Below are 18595 nucleotides of genomic sequence, written 5' to 3' on the forward strand. Positions count from 1 at the left end.
TTTTAGAGAGAGCCCAGCTTGTCCATTCATTCAAACCAAGCAAAGTTTACAAAAGAAACTCAAAAGTTTAATTAATCAATTAACAAGAACAATATAAATAAAATAAAAGTGAAAAAAGAAAAAGAAAAAGAAAGAATAATGCTGAATCATCTCTGCTGATCTGCCTTGTGCAACTGTCCACTTTTTCTCTCCCTCTCTATATTTCCAGGGCTCCGTTTTGTTTTTCTCTGTAACGATATATATGACTGCTGCTACGTAAATTTAGAGCAAGCTTATTTCTTGTGTCTTAATCCAATCCCCCTCCCCGTTTTTCAAACGGTTTTTTTATTCACCAATAAATCAATAAATTGGAAAAAAACTGATGACCACGACGAAGACGACGACTACCCGAGAAGCAGTAGAAGAAGAAGAAGAAGATCAGGAGGACAACAAAAATCAGAAAGATGATGAAATGGGGTGGTGATGAACAAAGGAGAATGAAAGAAATTAATTTAAGAAAACAAGGAAAAAAAAAAAAAGAAAAGAGAGAAAATGGAAGAACTAATTTTTTGAGGGTTTCAACTTTTGCTCATGTGAGGTATATCTTACTTGAGCTAGATTGAGATACGTACATATTGTACAGAGATTGGGCCATGCACATTTCTCACTGAACCATGGCGAGGAAAGAAGGTGCACCGTTGCCTCCGCCGTTGGACGAAGGGCCTGTATTCTGCTTCTGAAACTCTATCTTGTAAGCCATCTTCCTCTCTTGTTCCGTTTCTTCATCGTCTTCCTCGTCCATGTCCTCGTCTTCCATGTCCTCCTCCTCTTGATCCATAAGATTATCGCTATCCGCTTCCTCCACCCTATTGCAGTCATCTACTCCAAAATGTTGTGGGTGCCCTTGTTGGAGGACTTGTTGGTGATCATGCACCTCCATCAACTCCTTCACAATGTCTTCTGGCTTCAAATGCAAAACCAATAATCAGTATACATAAATTTGTACGCCAAACAATGCGGAGATATAATTTTGGATCTTATTTATTTTGAACAAGTAAGATACTGACCGACGCGTAACGAATTTTGTCAACAAATTTGATGACTCTAGTATCTCATATGGAAAAACTTTACCTTCTTGGCAGCCTCTTCTGTTCCCTCTCCAAAGAGGTTAGCTCTCAAATTTGTTTCCACATCTGTGCTATCATCTGCATTCTTGTTTTCTGATCCGGCCACTACTTGCTCCTGTTCAGGTTGTTGCGGTTGTTGTTCTAGCCTATTTCCCAATGAGCTGCTGCTGCCGCCGGTAGACCCACCGCCAAGCACCCTTTTCCGGTAAAGGGCATCTAGTTCGTGAAAATATGGACACGTTTTCGCATCCTCGGGCCGCTTCTTGTTGCTCTCCTTCACCTTCTTGAAGTACTTGTTGATGTTCTCCCATTTCTCCTTGCACCTCTTGCAACTCCTATTGTACCCCATCCGCCCCATGCCGGCGGAGATTTCCTCCCAAAGTGGGCCTTTCGGCCCTGCATCTTGGTACCTCGACTCAAGCCCGCTCCTCAACTTTATCAGCGCCAGTACTTCTGCCTTGGGCCATCTCGAAGATGATGCAGGCTCGGAGCTCCCTCCTCCTCCACCGCTACCAATATTCTCCTGCGCTGTCGGAGGTACCTGCTGTTCCGGTACAGCCATCACCGGTTGAACAGCTTGAGTCTGCTGAACATGACGAACTTGTTGCATTTGTTGCGGTGGCTGAGGTTGTTGCTGTTGCGGTGTTTGATAAGTCTGTGTCGTCGGCTGTGGCGTTGTCTGTGGTAAAGGCGTGACAACCGACACCGACGGAGGCACAGGTGGTGGGGGAGCGGCGTGGACATTGACCGGCGGAGGCAACTGAATAGTCTGACCAGTAATTTTCTGCAGGAAAGAGATAATGGCGGCATCTCTTGAAGCAGAGATGGCCCGCTCTTGACTCATGAGCTCCTGCTCGCGAGTTAAACGGGCCATCTCCTGACGTTTCCACGCCTCCTCCCTGATAGTCCTGTCCTGCTCCCTCTTCTCTATCACTTCTAGAAACCTCTGCTGCATGCTCTCTTGCTTTTGCATCACTTGCTTCATCAGAACCTCGAAAAAGTCCATCATTTTTCGGGTACTGCCGCCGCCACTAATTCCGGTACTAGTACTAGCACTCCCCCTTTTTCGCTTCCGACTCGAGCGCTCTCCTTCCGCGTCATCATCGTCGTCATCGTCGTCAGTTCCCGGGGAAGTCGACGAGCTGTTGGAGGAGAAGTTAAAGTCCGTTGGAGTGGCTGTAGGTTGGGACGAGGGTATTATTGGAATTGCAGTGGAGGAAGGTGGTTGTTGTTGGTGTGACATTCTGAACGATGAGATGGGCATGGGGTTACTGGCAGATCCGAGCCCGACAGAAACCGGATTCGGAGACGCGGCGTGCACTGCCGGAGAGGCTGACACGTTGGCTGTCGTAGCTGCGGCGGTGGCGGCGGTGCCATGTAGAGCCTCCAGCTCGCTGAAAAACTTGTAGCTTTTGCCGTCTTGGCGTCCCGCGCGGCCTTCTTTTGTCCGCTTGTAATATTTGTGAACGTTTTCGAATTTCTCCTTGCATTTCTTGGCATTTCTTCGGTACCCCAATTCCGCCAGTTTCCTGCACAATGTAACAAATCCATATTTTGTTATAAATAATTAACCAATTTTTTAAATTTAAAATTTTGAATTAAACCCAATAAAAAAGAATAAATCATCATCTTCCAAACTAGGACTTGAGGGAGGGTTAAAAGACAAAAAATGGAGGGGAGAGGGTGGTCTCTATCTCCAATGCAATTGATTATATAATATTAGCTGTAAATAGTCGAAATTTAGAAGCATTAGCATTTTATTAATTAAAAAGGAAATAAAGGAAATCTTATTGGGATTTTAAAAAATTGAATTTAAAGGGGGAGGGACAAAAATAAGAGGAAGGAGGGAGGGATTGGGTACAAGTGATGCAGTGGATCTGAGCCGCTCTAAATACCAACAAGAAGAAAAAGAAAAGAAAGAGAGAGAGAAAGGAAAGATGCTCGACTCGTGAATCGTGATGGAAAGAGATAGAAGCCCCATCTACCATGTGCGGCTGGCTGCCTGCCTGCCTCTGTATCTATGTATTTATATATATATATATGTGCAGAAAAATAATTAAATCATTAATTTCTTCCTTTTTTTTTTCTGGTTTTTTCAAGGATTTTTTGTTTTGTTTGTGAAAGTACCTATCAATAATCAATATTGGGAATGCCAAAATGGTGGAGAAGATAACTTGGAAAATCGAAAAATGAACGAATTTCGTAACCCAAAATTCAATAAACTGAAAAAGAACAAAAACTAGCATGAATTTTGATTTGATTTGATCGTTTTTGTTGTTGTTAATTACCTGGAGACATCTTCCCACAAGGGGCCTTTGAGGGTCGCGTCACGGAAGGCCACATCCATATCGGACCTGATTTTGAGAAGCGCCAGGGTCTCCTGACGCGGCCATCTGTTCCCGGTGGACCCACCACCGCCACCTCGATCCGCGAGAGCATCTTCTGCTGCAGCCGCCGCACCGGACAGAGTCATGAGCTCGTCCAAATTCACCGCCGCGGAAGCTGGCGGCCTGCTGCTGATTGGGGACGCCGCTTCCACCACCAGCTGGCCTTGCTCCGCCGCCGCAGCTTCAGCAGCACTCATCTCTCCAGCTCCTCCGTAATGGGTTTGGGACCCTCCAGCTCCTCCAGCTGCTGGTTGCTGCATAATCTCGCGAATTGAGAAAATGGGTTCTTCTCAATTCCTCAACGCACCTGAAAGACGTCGTCTTTCTTCCAATTCTTCACCGCCGATTCTGTACCCAGTGAAATTGATTGGGTACATTAAGCGGCAGGGGAGGCGGATCTTCCTCTTGGGTGTGAAAAAGAGAGAGAGAGAGAGAGAGATGAAGGAGTGGTTGGTGAAAGATGAGAGAGAGGAGGGGGAGGGGGAGTTAAGGAGGAGGGGCAAAAGGAAGGAGGGTGGGGGGGGATTAGATTTAGACAACTGGAAAGATGAAAGGCAGAAAGTGAATTTTCCTATGAGTTAGTGCAGGACTTCACACACACTTGAGATTTGATTTTTATTCCCTTGTTTACTTAAAAACCCAACAACAGAAAAGAATATTAAAGAAAAAAGGAATAATAATTAAGCAAAAAAGAGCAGAAAGAGGGGGAGGAAGAGGGTATAATCATCATCATCATCCCCATCCCAACTGCAATACTGCTGCTGCTGCTGCCTGCAAAAGATGACAGACAGAGAAAAGAAAAGACAGAAAGACTGGATGGGTTGTGGGGGGCGATAGATAAACGAAGAAAGAGAAACAGAAGAGCGAGCAAGACAGAGAGAGAGAGAAGTGAATGAATGGAGAGATGGCGATTATGAGGGTGATGATGATGATGATTAAGAGAGAGATAGAGAGTGTGTGAGAGAGGAGAGAGAGAAAGAAGAGAGAGAAATTTATAAGAGATGCTGTGTTGTCAGCGGCTCTCACTTTGCTGCTAATAATTGTCAAAACCATTTACCACTATATTTTACTCTCCATTTTCTTGAACTTTAAGAATGAAATGTCACACTACTATTAAAATATATCGGTATTTTTCTATATTTGTAAATTTCAAGTAAGTTTAATTTTATGGATGGATAGTTCGGTACATATTATGGTTGATCGTTATGTAGTATTATTTTTTCGTGTAAGTTGAAATATCAAATTCAATTTTCATAAATAATAACGAATTTGAAATATAATTATAGCTGACTGATTATGTGATTCAGTTTAAATCTCTCTCTTCAATATCATTTTGTAAAGAATATATTTAAGACACACAAAAATTATAGCCCATCAATGTAAGATATGTATTACTGAGTTTAACAGTTGAATGTCCACTAAAGAATTGAGAGAAATTAACAAATGAAAATAAGCCATTTAAAGACAATTTACACCATAAATTTATTCTATATACTAAAATGATTTTGTTGATACATTCCCTAATAGAGGTGCACCTTAGCATATATAACTTCTCCATTGCTCTAGAAATTTAGACTCAAATGTTGTATTTGAGTCCAAATATAACTTTTTTTCTACTGCACTGGAAAGTTAAAATTCATATATAAATTTTGAGTTGTATTAAAACTTATAATTAGGTTTAGTTATAAAATTTGAGTCTAAGACGGACCTCACACTAATAAGAAAAGATAGTATTTCAACTAGTAAAGTTTTGACGCCAACCATCTCCAACGCACAAAATTAAATGTTAAAATTCAAATATGAGTTCTTATTTCACTATTTTACTCTATGATGCACGTAATCAAATGTTAAAACTCAGATTTAAGTGTAACATTTGGGTATGTGTATTGTGGAAGAAGAAGAAAAAAAGGCATCAATAGTTTGAAACCCAAATATAAAAATATAAGAATTATGTTGCATTATTTTATAATTATTAAGGTGCTACACGTAATTCTTCCGGCTCGAATTTGTGGATTCGCCCTAACGTTGGTGGTGAGAGAGAGTAATTAATTTCTCCCTAAACTTTTTCCATCAAACGAATAGCACATAATAATTATTTTGAAACACAAATAACAATTTTCTATTATAAATTTATAATACAGATTGAATAAAAGAGAAAAAAGGAAAGAAAATTCAAAGTGAATGGACGAAGGAGCAATGGAGCATAAGCTAGGCAACTCTCACATCCATCTTTAGGAATAAAAATCAAGGCCATCTTTTCTTTGCCATCACAATAATTTCCTACTGAATTGACCCAACAATCCCTCTCTGTGGGTAAATGCCCTTACACAATTGGACTTTGCTTTTACTTTACTATGTAGCTTAGGAGCACCAAAAACTTTGCTCTCCTTCCCCTCAAGTTGTACTCTCACTCTCTCTAATCCATACAGTTTCACGTCCACACACCCACGAAACTCCCAAGAAACCAACTAAACCTCGCGCAAGGACAATTGACGGTAGCCAGTGACGGATCCAGAATTTTAACTTTGGGTGGTCTTAGTACGTAAATTCAAGATTATTTAAGACGGAAATAGAACCAAAACCGAATAGGTGGGCAGCCAAAATTTCCTTTTGGTCTGAAACTTAGCTGTTTGTATGTGAAAGGGAGAGAGGGAGTTTGTGGTGGAAAGAGAAATGAAAACCAAAGGAGAGGACTCCTTTCTTGAAATATTGGAGTATATGGGTTCTCTTTTTATTTCTTTTACATTTTAATGAGTCTATTGAATAAAACGCAACGTTTTACTTAAGCGAAAAACAGTCATCTTCTTCCCGGCTTCTTTACTTAAGCAAATCTACAACAAACAAACCATGGTTGCAAGGCATCACCACCATCGTCGTAGCTTCTTTGCAGATCAGCCTCTGCACATCTATGAGACCGAAGAGGTCCTGGTCACGTCTCCACCACCACCTTCCAAAAGAATCGAGAGGTACTTCAAAGGATCTTCTGCCGGTTTTCGCGTGATCCTGAGACCACCCGGGTCCCTTTAAAGGTAGATATAACATTTTTTTGTTTTGTTTTGTATTTGTTTCTTCACATCCAAAATTGACACCGTAATTTTGAGCTGGAACAAACTAAAATTGTTGAAGCACACCAATTAGGACGGGAATCAGAATATGATCTGCACTCACCATCAGTCATCGCACTTAACCATGGTTTAAACTGTAAACTCAACCCAATTATACATCCTCTGAGATCGATCCGTGGCTTTTTTTAACATTTATTTGTAGCTAGCAATTTAAATGATACTCCACGCTCCTCCTCTTCTTGCTCAAAACCAATATTATATAGGTAACTAATTATCTAATTATTAATTAATTAAAGGGACTATTTGGTGATTAATGATATCAAGAGGGAAAAATTGGATATTTTAATCCCACATCGAAACTTTGAATTAACCTGGAGGGAGGACGACCTGTGATGCTGTCAGATGATGACTTTAGTTGTTGTCGGTCCCATCTCCCATCTGACATGCTTGTAAGTCCCATGTGATTGGAGCCCTACGGAGGCTGATGGAATTTATCATATAAACCTGCATATATATTACATATATATATATTAAAGCTAGAAAGAGATAGAGAGAAAAAGATCTATTTTACACCAACAACGCCAGCGGCCATTGATGATTTGCTTAAAACTAACACTAATTGACAGCAAACAACTCCTGTTGTAAGCTTGTTCTTTCCTTTTTATACTTTTCCCATTCACACAAACAATTAATGCCCTCACCTTAAGAAAAATTATGGTGGGATGATATTGAAACAGCGTTGCGTGATATAATCAGCGTGCTTGCTTTTTCTTTCGATGCAAGCGATGGTGGAAGGACGAAAATCAAACTTAGGATTCTAAGTGCTTCTGTAAAAGCTATTAATCAATTGAGTTGTAAGTTATTGTTAATCAGTTGGGCTTCGTTTGATAGAGATGATTGATTTGGATAGAATTATTCACTATATTTATGTATTTTAAAAGAAGAAACGAACGACAAATTCCTTACTTGTCCAAGTTAAAGGTTATTCATGAAGAATAGTGGGCGCTTTTAATCCTACCTTTGTTGTGGGGATTAGTATGTATATCTTTTCTTCATGTGTAATCTTCAACTTAGACAAAATAAGGAATTTGTCATCAATTTCTTCCTTTAAAATGCCATTAATATAGTGAATAGTCTTACCCAAATCAATCATCTATCATTTGTGTGTATTATGATATGAGTGAATGAACATCTATATAATTTAAGAAATAAATATTAATGAGTATATATAAATTATAACATGTAAATTTATTATACCACAGTATGATGCAATAATTTCTTATTGGACTAGTAACCATTGCGTTTGAATATCCAACTTTTGATCGCATTAACACATTGTGGGGGGCACGTTACGCGCTCTCAAACTGTCATGATGCTCCTCAAGCCTAATGTATATCATTGTGGCAATCATGCTTTTTCTAAGTCACCACAATATAATTATATACAGGTACATATATATGTGCATGCATGCATTATGTATTTACTATAATTATATGTTAATTACAACAAGTCGCAGATACTATTAGGTTTAAGGAGCCAGCCAGGAAATATTAAGACTGCCTAACGTACAGATATGGATAGTACTTAATTAAGGAAGAGAATATATATATATATATATATATATATACACACATAAATATATAAGCTCTTTATCCAAAGAAATTCCAATTTTTTAATACAAATGGAGACTAGTTATGGGCTATATTTCATATGAACTTCAACTATCCGAACTGTTATTTTTTAAGTTTCACTCCATAGATTATTCTTACAAAATATCAGCCAAAGAAATTTTGGAAATGTTTGAGTCATCTAATTGAGTTTAAAGAAAATAACATACAATACATTCTAAAAAATATTAAAATTTCATCATCATGACAATTAAATAGATTAATAGTTTCAGATTGAATTGATTTTTTGCAAAATTAATCTACAAATAAAGATTAAAAAAAAAGTAGACACTTTGCATCATTGAAGTTCAATGTAAAATGAGCCCATAAGTAGTCCATATTTTTACAAAAAAAAAAAAAAAAAAAAAAAGAAGATCCGATCCCTTTGAATAAACTCTCTCTCTCTCTCTCTCTCTCTCTCTCTCTCTCTCTCTCTATATATATATATATAATGTGAATATGAATACATTAATTTGTTAACCCTAAGGGATCTTATTAAACTCTCTCTCTCTCTCTCTCTCTCTCTCTCTCTCTCTCTCTCTCTCTCTATATATATATATATATATATAATGTGAATGTGAATACATTAATTTGTTAACCCTAAGGGATCTTATTCTGTGATATTAATTGTCCAACAAGTTTTTGCTTCGTTGTATGCGATTCTTTTTGGTAAATAATTTGCACAAGTTTAGAAGGGAACCTTTTTCCCCTTTTTTTCTGTCTTTTTGGTAAGGAATTAAATCGGTTGCTATCACATGGTAACCATCATGTTGCTAACATGAAAATGTTGTTAGACGGCCGGATTCGAACATGGAGGATGCCCATGCAAGAAAAGGGAAGTGACACTTATTAAAATGTAGTAGTAGCATTCTTTGTTCCACACCATACAATCACCAATTAAATTGTGCAATAGAAAAACACAATGTGAGTGCATGAAAGAAACCCATGTGGATAAAAGAGGGAGTTAGGGTTTTAGAGCCGACAACGAGTGAGAGGTCGTAACTTCTCATCTATTCTAATATGTTATGCTTTCAAACTGTCAACAAAAAAAAGAAAATGTGGCACATGAAAGAAATTATGTGGATAAAAGAATATGTTAGGGTTTTGGAGCCGACACTAACAATGAAAAAGGTCGTAAGTTACCATTTAATCTAACATGTTATGTGATCATACTATCAATTATAGAGATCATAAATCAACATCATACTAGTATGTTAATTATGAGATGAAACTGTTAACAGAAAAAGACAATGTGGGAGAATGAAAAAGATAAACCATGTAGGGTTTTGGAGTTGACAATGAGAGAAATTGTAAGTTACTAATTTACTATTCAGTCTAATATGTTACGTTATTAAACTGTCAATTGACATTACCGATCGATCATCTAAATAAAATACACAAAAAATGTGAAATTTATAAATGGGAAAAAGTAGAAAATGGGGTGGCCAAGTGAGTGAAGGCATGATGATGAGAAAGGAAAGGAGTTTGGGTTGGAGAGAGAGAGAGAGAGAGAGAGAGAGAGGCATTTAGTAATTAGGTTATGAGAGGGAGGGGAGGGGGAGACCAGAACAGATGGGCACAGCTGTAGAAAGGGGCCCATTACGTGAGGGGAAGGGGAGGAACGTGCGTGGCGTTTCTCCCGGATTTCTGAAACCCCTAACTGCCGATCACTGCACATGCCACTTGCTTCTCCTCCTCCTTCCTTTTTTTTCTTTCATTTTTAGGAAAATTAATAAAAATGGTTTGAAAATTTTGAGTTTTAACTATAAGGACAAAATAAAAGGTAAAGTAAATAGTAACAAGATTGACTTTTTCGTTAAAGTTCTTTTCATTTTTCTCCCCCCACTTTTTATTTTTTTCTTTTATTTTTAACCACTTATGGCTTTCCTCTTTTTTTTTTTTTTTTTTTTTCATTTTTTAATAAAACCCCCATTCTCTATCTCCTACTCTCTTTCTCTCTCTCTAGGTTTTTTTATTGCCATATTGATCGATTTTACTTCTCACCTGTGAGCTGGACCCTAACATGCTCTCCTCCTCCTCCCATCCCATCTTCTTCTTGTTTTTACACTGACCTACCCTCAGACAAACAGTAGTGTCTTGTGTTTTGCTTTATTCTTTGACCAAAGCAACTATGCGTGACAAGTGTTTGTCTGTGTTTACGTATTTGGAATGAAGAATGGACGAGAATGAAATCAACTCGACGCTTCTAGTTGATATGATCTATATGATTCTTTTAGGTATTGAATTACGAATTTGAAGATTGAAGCGTTACTTCTTTTGATTAGTAAACTTGAGGGAGTCAATTGAAATAATTCAAATGCCCATAGAGTAAAGGAAACTCCTTAGTAAATGCTGGAAATCAAGAAAAAGATATGTATTTAGAAAAGGATAATGGATATGGAAATCATTATAAGTCTGTTTGGTACTCTACTTGAATCCAACTTTTTCAACTCAAAAATCATTTTCAAATTTTAGACCTTAAAAACTTGTTTAGTATGATTATTTTCAAAAAGTGAACTTAAGACTAACTTAAAAAAATAAAAAGTCTATTCTCCAAAAACACCAAAAGTGAATTTTTTGAATTTTTAAACTTAAAGATCACTCGTTTGATTTCTTCTCTCCCCCTCCCCATTCCGGCCTCTTCATTCTCTCTCCTCTCTATCTCATTCGATCATCTCTCTTCTTTCTGTCTCCTTTGATGCTCTTTCTTTTTTTTTCCTACTCTTTCCTCGTTCTCCCTCTCCTGCAACTCCCTCTCTTTAAATCTCATACCAAACAAGTTTTTGAGTCTTAAAGAAAATTGTTTTCAATAAATGTTTTGAGAAATAATGAATTTTTTTTAATAGGATACCAAACAAACTCTAATATTCCTAGGGCACTCAGTACTACGATCTGGTATTACTTCTCTTCACTTGGAGGTGAGAGGTCTTAGGTTCGAATCTAATGAATGGCGAATTTGATACCAAATTATGCTACCCATTGTATGACTTAACTGAACTCCCCCTCTCCTTAGTGTAAAAATATTGACGTACTAAAAAAAAAAACTCTAATATCCCTAGGGAACTTTTTCTTGCTCAACATAAGGACCAATTTAAGACGATCAACTTTTTTTTTGTTTCCGGCTCACAAAGGAGACTAAACGTAGGGTTGGCGGCCCTAATCGGGAGGGGCAAACGTCGAAAGTGATGCATGGGAGGTACCTAAAAAAGTAAAACGCCCGATTATGTGGCATAGCTAAGGGCCAATACACATCGTTAGGTTGGTACAACACCAACCTTCCAAATTTTACTTAAAGCCTAAGTTTATTAGTTTTTGGTTTCCTCCTCTGCAGCTGTGAAGGTCTGGGCTCTCTGCGCGACTCAGCGAAAGATTCAGCAACACTTCGGGCCCAATTTTGGGCCTGCTATCCAAAATTACCTCAACCTGAGCCCATCACACACCTCAATTTGGACCCACAATCCCAACCCACCTCAAATTCATTACATCATTTCGGAACACTGATTCAATAAACTTGTACTAGTTTTGAACTAAACTACCGCTAAAATCTCACCTAATCAGCTGCTTGATCGTTGAATCTTAATTTATGATTAGATTGCCTTCTGAGCAAAATCGAAGGCAAAGAATGTACTCCCCGAGCCGAAGGTTTGCATACTCGTCTTCAACTGTTCTTTTACAATGAAGCACTCTCAATCTGCAAGCACATATTTTCAATTTGTTAGAGGCCAGCCGAACTGATAACAGCAAGTGATGCTCATTTCCAAAATCCAGATCGATTCAGAGCCTACCCCGCTAACAACATCCAAGAAACAGTTATTTAGTATCAGTAATCGAGCCGAAAGGTCCTTTACCACACTGTCCCACTGTTAAACTGACAACTTCCTCACTTGTTTGGTTCAGTTTGCAACATAACCGCCGCGGTACCTGTGGAAAGAGATTCATTATATCACAAAAACTGGAACAGGCAAGTCAGAAATCAGTTTCATTGCATACGGAAAACGTAGCTGAGTGAAGAAACTCACCAAATGCCATTTCTTGGTGGGCGGATAGCCCAAAACTTTAATTTTTTGCAGACTGTGCAAAAGTCGAAATCGGGAAAAGCAGAAAACCTTTCTCTTGAAATCATCTTTTGCTTTGCTCCGCATATATGATCCCAATGTAGCATCCCCCTGTTTCCTAATATCTTTCAAGAAGAATAAAATAGGCTTCTTACAAACAGACCTATAAGCGACTTTTGTATCGAAATCGAATTCATTCCTGTGACTTATCCCATTCCAAGCAGAATAAGTCTGCTCTGAGCGCTCGAGGTCACGAGGGAGCACAATGTTTGGGAAGACTTGAACCACATAACCAAGCGAGACAGAAAATGTGAGATGGTGTCCACGATCATAACAAATGGACCGCTGCAAAAAGCTGGTAGCTTGGAGTCTCATTGCCTGTGTGAAAAGCTTCAAACTTTGCAGAGAGGTGAAGCCGGGATAAAATGGGTCAACAGCTTCAACATGGTGAATGGACACAAACGGTGCTATAGGATGTGAAGATAAAAGACCGTGTGCATTGCCCCTAATGTCACACTGCCATACACAAATCCATTGCACTAGTTAAGCAATGCTCTAATAAAAAGAAAGATATATACAAAACACACTCATATGAAACAATACAAGAACAAAACGCGTTTCACCAATCAAGCAATGGTCACGGAAACAAAAGGATCCATCCATTCACACATATAAGCGTTTGTTTGTAGAACTAGTAGCTAATATCACACTGCCACAACAAACCCATCTCACCAATTAACAATATTCTGTTTTTGATAATGCGATAATCTAAACTACTATAATCTACAGCAAGGGATAATCTAGACAACTCTAATCTACAGCGAGGGGGATTCGAACTAAGGTGCAACATGGCGGGCACACTGCCCCCAAACCAACTGGCGTAACACACATGTGCAATTAAGCAATGCTCTTTAAAATGGAAAGATATATGGATTTATATCTGAGATTACCTGATGGAAGCCAGGTTCCCTGGTTAATGGAATCCCAAGCTCAGCAATGCAGGCATGGAGACGATCGTCGCTTCCATAGAGCTTCGGGTACCTCTCGAGACACTTGTCCTGCATTCCGGATAGGGCTTCCGCCAAAGGGTGGCTAATTGCAATGCCACCCCCGCCAAACGCCATAGAGTGGCTGAAATAAGTGTTGGCAGAGTGACTCTCCGACGGGCTTCCCACATAAACCATCTCCGACGAGTCGTACTTGCCCAGCACGGCGACGAGGTTATCGACGTTGATGATGGTGTCGTCGTCGGCTAGGACGAACCACCGGACATTGGGGAGGCCAAGGCGGAAGCACTCGGAGATTATCCGGGAGATTCGAAGCCCCGACGGGTGACCCGTCGGGTTCGTGTACCGAAACCTCGAGATGTCCTCGGAGACCATGATCGGCGGCAACGACCGATCGACGTCGTTTACCGGTAGCTTCTCTTCCAGCCATACGTGGCCGCGCATGTCGTTCGGGCGCCACCAGAGCCGGACGTACTCCTTCCGCTGCTTCCAGAGTTGGGCCGACCCGGCAATTCCGAAAACGATGTCGTTTAGAGTGAGCTCCTCAGAGTGTCCACCCCATCGCGAAATGGTGCGGTTTCGGGAGCGAGTGAAGGACTGTGGGGCGGGGAGGGAGTGCGGGGTGGCGGAAAAGACGAGGGAAAGCCAAGCGGTGGTGGAGATCAAGAGGGCCGCGACGGCGATGACGGCGGTTGCCACGTGGCTCTGACGGTAACGCGGAATTTTGGGCGATCTGGGATTGGCGTTGTTGGGGTTTGTTGTTGACGTCGTCGTCATCGCCCCCAATGTTCATTTCCGTGCGCCGATCGCCACCGAATCAAAACCCCTAAACAACAATCCGTGATTTCGAATTCGGATTGGGATATTTGGGGATTTCTGAGTGCGAAGAGTGAGAGGGACCTGGATTGTCTACCTCCCCATCTCATATCAAAGTTCACGATTAAGTGAGGTCAATATTTTGTATTTTTATTGATTTTTGTTTTATTATTTTTATAAAAAAATTAATATAAAATATTAATGTGATTTAACAGTGATTACAGAAATAAGAGAAGATGAGATAAGAGAGGACAGACAATCCAGGTATGTGTGGGGTTTTAGGATTTATTGGTTTTAATTAATTTATTTTTAAAATAAATTTTGAAGCTTTTGAATTCCGTAACGGCCAATGGAAACGCAGTAAAATGCAAAGCGTAAAATATTTGGAAAAAAAAGAGACGTTGTGGTGGTTGGTGTGCAAAGGCGGAATATCATGGCGGTACGTGTGTGCCGTGGGTTGGGAATCAAGACACGTGTGCGGTGTGAGGCGACAGGGGAAAAAGCCCTGCTAAAACCTACGCCACGTAGCGGGATTGTCAGGGATGGTTCCGACTGGTAAAGCTTTCCCACAGCCATTGACTCTTTTTCGTTTAAGGTTAATCGGGCGGCCGCGCGGAATAATAAACGTCATTGTCAACCCTTATTTGAATTTGAATTGAGCATGTTTTCGGATTTTTCTCCCTCCATTTTTTCATTTTAAATGAAACAATTGCTACACATTCTTTTTTCCTCTTTTATACCATTTTTGCTCAACATTATAAATTATGGTGTATGTTTACCGTACATCTTAGATCTTGCACTTGTCATTGTAGTTAATCTTGATTAACATTCATATTAAATATTCTTTTTTAATTAAAAAAAATTAAAAAAAACTAAAATACTCCTTATCTTTTCTCTACGCTTCTCACCTTTCTCTTTGTATCTCTCTCTCTCTTTCCCTACCTAGCTAATCTGTAAAACTCAACATCTGATAAATCCTTACATTCAACTCATCTTCTTCTCCATTTGACCATATGCAGCAGAAAAAATGGCCATAAAATCAGGAAAGCACATACTAGACAAAGAGTTGAACTTTTCTTTTGTCTCTAACCGTTGAGTAAAAATTATACACAATATGTAAACAAATAATTCACTTGACACAATTTCTTCCTCGTTCATTTTTTTGAAGAGGGTTTTATTAATTCGAGTTCGACCTATTCTAGGCTACGCGCCTATCAATTACAACAATTCTTTTGCGAAATGAATACCCTTTGATTCCAATATGAATAAATCGTGACTTGGGGATTTGGGTGCGTATTTGATTTTGCGACTGCACCTAGGTCCAGCCCTAGAATGCCTACATACCCTCGTTGAGGGATCAAGTCACTCGTAGTTCTTTATGTATTTGTTGGGGTTTGATGCCTTGTGTAGTTTCAGCTCATGCAGGCAATTTGATGCCTTGTGCAGTTTTAGCTCGTGCGGGCGAGGACTTTAAGCCATTGGAGCATTCGTGGCTTCGTGCCATTTGATATTCGATAAGGCTTTGTGCCATTTGCTATTTGATACAACTTCATGCCATTTGAGACTTTTCTTCGCCTTCGTGCCATTTGGGATTTGATATGGCTTCGTACCCTTTGAAACTTGACGTGACTTCGTGCCACTTGAATTTGGAGCGGTTTTGTGCCATTTGAATTTGGAATGACTTTGTGCCATTTGAGACTTGTCTTGGCTTCATGCCATTTGACCACTTCAGGAATTTGAAATTAAATTTGACGTAGCGTAAGTTCATCGAGCTTGGTGCTCTGAGGTGGTTCACATTCGCGGTATTTTGCATCCACGAGTTCAATGTTGACATAGGCTCCACCTCTTTTATTTTAAACTTGCTTGGACTCCGCGTGCCTCCCCCATGCCATTGAGCTCTTGCCCGCTTTGGTCTTTAGGTTTTTTTTTGGGCATATGACATCCTATTAATTGTTGGGATTTTTCATTTTTGAATCATCATATGATTGCTCCATTTCATGCAAATGATCTCGAGCGTGCCCTGACAACAAGATCAAAGCTTAACTTCATGTTGGTTCCCTTGCTTTAAAACTCATTTGTTTGCTTTACTGGACACTTCTCTTTCTTCTTTTATATCATTCTCGTTGTTTAGAGATAAGTTGTGGTGAGCGTCATCAGATTGCAATAAATCCTTAGCTTCATTTGTGCACCAAAACTCAATATTTGACGGGATTGAGACTGCAGGCTCTAATGTCATTTTTCCTTTGAATGACCTTTCTTCTTCCTCCTTTTCTTTTGGCATCACTTGAAGAATGGAGCAGCAACAAAGATAAGGTGTCATCATGAGTTGCACATTTCTTCTTTCAACAAGTTTGGAAAAGAACTTGTCGTTATAGAAAATAGTTTCCTCCCAATTATTTTTCTTTGTGATCAATGAGGGTTGTTGCTTTTTCTTTGTGGTCAATGAGGGTTGTTGCTTGTGTTTGTCTTCTTGTGAGATTACTATAATCTCCTCTTCACATACCAAATGAAGTGGGCATCCTCCCTCCACATTATTTCTTTGTGAAATAATATGATATTCTTGAGTTCCTAGTGTAATAGAGCAGCACAACAACTTGTAAAAAAAAAAGGTAAATTACATAAAATACCTTAATTATTGGGTCATTAACAGTTTCATACCTTGTCTTTAAAAAGTTTCAATGTCATACCTTATCTTCGAATTTATTGCAATGTCATACCTTCTGTCAGTTGTCTGTCAATTTCTCTGTTAAACGTTGATGTGGCATGAGGCACAGCCCACTTTTTATTAAAAAGATTAAAAAAATATTTAAAAAATTTAAAAAATATTAAAAAAATTAATTAAATATTAACTAAATATTAAAAAAATTAATTAAATATTAACTAAATATTAAAAAATTAAAATAAAATAAAAAAACCAAACCCAGATCTCATCACCCCCTCCCCGAAACCCCATCCCCTTTCCCATCTTCCTCATCCGTCATCCCCCTCCCTCCTAAAACCTTCACTCCAAACCCAGAACCCCACCACCCTTTCTCCCTCCCGGGCCTCCATTCTCTTTACCTTACATCTCATTCAAAAAAAAAAAAAAAAAAAACTAGTTGAAGTGGTCAGGGGAAGAAAATGTTAGGTGGGGTGCGATGATCTGAACAATTTGGGTTCAATTTTGTTTCTGATTTTTTTATTTTTATTTTTATTTTATTTTATTTTTTAATATTTAGTTAATATTTAATTAATTTTTTAATATTTAATTTTTTTTTTTATAGAAAGTGGACCCCGCCTCATGCCACTTTAGCATTTAACAAAGGAATTGACAGACAACTGACGGAAGGTATGACATTACAACAAATTCGAAGATAAGGTATGACATTGAAACTTTTTAAAGACGAGATATGAAACTGTTAATGACCCAATAGTTAAGGTAGTTTTATGTAATTTACCAAAAAAAAAAAAAGACTTTGAGATGGCTTTTCCCTTTTGATTTTCACGTGAGTGCCTTTCCCAAGAGAAAGTTATCACAAAGCTTTATTTTCTCCTTTTTTGTGAATTTAAGCTATCCAAGTTCAAATAGAACTTTGCTTCCCCTTCCTTTTATTGTCAAAAACCTCATGGCCAAAATCAGCAGTAGCTCGTCAAGAAAGTGGCTAAGGGGTAACCCAGAGGACCTTCTTAAGGCTGTAAAATTTTTTGACGTTCTACTTTGACTTTCCTTCTTTTTAGTAACTCATACTTCTATAGCACGACCACGGATAACACATGTACCGTCTTCTTTTCTGCTAGCGACTTAGACTGCAGCCCGCACCATTTTCAGGGCACTATGTAGGTAGCATAGCCTTTCCTTCCAAAGTGGTAGTAGCTTTTTCTTCTTGACTTCAAGACAGCGATGGCGGCGGTCGGGTTGCTCCTTTGTAGAGCTTCAATTGAAAGGCTGATGCATGTTCAAGTACAAACATTGGGGACGCGTTTTTTTTTTGTCTTCATCTGCTGCAAGGTCATGCATGCTTGTGGGAGTAACGAAATGATGGAAACACCATTTCTGCACCATTGCCTTGTTACTTGTAGAGAACCATCTTCTACGACTTGGCGCACATAATTTTAAGGTTGTTCCTTGGTTGCTTTTTACAAGACAAGGCCTTCCCTATTAGGCTACTTTGACGATCTTCTTCTTGGTAGCCTTTCTATAGGGATTGGGTCTTCAATAACCTCGTTACAGTGGACAAAACCTTCTAACAGCAATGCTACGACGGCAGGTGGTACGGATCATTTAGATTTGATTTGAACTTCACAAGGTGATTTAGACCACCCCGAAGAAATTCATGGGATGGCGCACTTGGAATGAGAGGTTGTTGCAGCTGCTTGTGACCGGTGATGCAACGATTGGGGAAAGTGGGGAGGTTTCAACCTTCCTTCAGTTATGAACATCCAGAGGCCTACAACTTTATACTATGGTTTGAAATCGAAAATGATGGTGTTGTGATGGGAGAAGGGCGGAAGC

The 18595-nt window shown here is 39.2% G+C and overlaps 2 protein-coding genes across 3 annotated transcripts; both read right to left on the bottom strand.

Moving 5' to 3' along the window:
- Positions 1 to 4528, bottom strand: LOC103424425 (trihelix transcription factor GTL1-like). 2 transcript variants are annotated; one of them, XM_008362506.3, is made up of 3 exons: positions 3395 to 4528; positions 1111 to 2635; positions 1 to 943 (listed from the first exon to the last, which is right to left on the bottom strand). In XM_008362506.3, exons 1-3 carry the CDS (start codon positions 3751 to 3753, stop codon positions 644 to 646), a joined length of 2184 nt encoding a protein of 727 aa, XP_008360728.3. In that variant the 5' UTR covers positions 3754 to 4528; the 3' UTR covers positions 1 to 643. The 2 variants fall into 2 exon arrangements, with proteins under 2 accessions (XP_008360728.3, XP_008360729.3); XM_008362507.3 differs by having other exon boundaries at positions 1 to 939; positions 3395 to 4459.
- Positions 4529 to 11315: 6787 nt separating this feature from the next.
- LOC103454862 (uncharacterized) lies at positions 11316 to 14225 on the bottom strand. Its single transcript, XM_008394456.4, has 4 exons — positions 13231 to 14225; positions 12245 to 12796; positions 12011 to 12146; positions 11316 to 11916 (listed from the first exon to the last, which is right to left on the bottom strand). The coding sequence occupies exons 1-3, from the start codon at positions 14062 to 14064 to the stop codon at positions 12036 to 12038; spliced, it is 1497 nt and encodes a 498-aa protein (XP_008392678.3). The 5' UTR covers positions 14065 to 14225; the 3' UTR covers positions 11316 to 11916; positions 12011 to 12035.
- Positions 14226 to 18595: the final 4370 nt, after the last annotated feature.

Source organism: Malus domestica, chromosome 14 (genome assembly GCF_042453785.1).
Source record: "Malus domestica chromosome 14, GDT2T_hap1".
Taxonomy (NCBI): Eukaryota; Viridiplantae; Streptophyta; class Magnoliopsida; order Rosales; family Rosaceae; genus Malus; species Malus domestica.

Bases quoted from the DNA above. Each gene is read 5' to 3' on its own strand.
- LOC103454862 (XM_008394456.4), bottom strand. From the start codon at position 14,064: ATGACGACGACGTCAACAACAAACCCCAACAACGCCAATCCCAGATCG. The intron at 12,797-13,230 runs GTAATCTCAGAT...TGTGTATGGCAG, and splicing joins GGGAACCTGGCTTCCATCAG to TGTGACATTAGGGGCAATGC. The intron at 12,147-12,244 runs GTGAGTTTCTTC...CTCTTTCCACAG, and splicing joins CCACCAAGAAATGGCATTTG to GTACCGCGGCGGTTATGTTG.
- LOC103424425 (XM_008362506.3), bottom strand. From the start codon at position 3,753: ATGCAGCAACCAGCAGCTGGAGGAGCTGGAGGGTCCCAAACCCATTAC. The intron at 2,636-3,394 runs GTAATTAACAAC...TACATTGTGCAG, and splicing joins TTGTGGGAAGATGTCTCCAG to GAAACTGGCGGAATTGGGGT. The intron at 944-1,110 runs GTAAAGTTTTTC...TTGCATTTGAAG, and splicing joins CAGAAGAGGCTGCCAAGAAG to CCAGAAGACATTGTGAAGGA.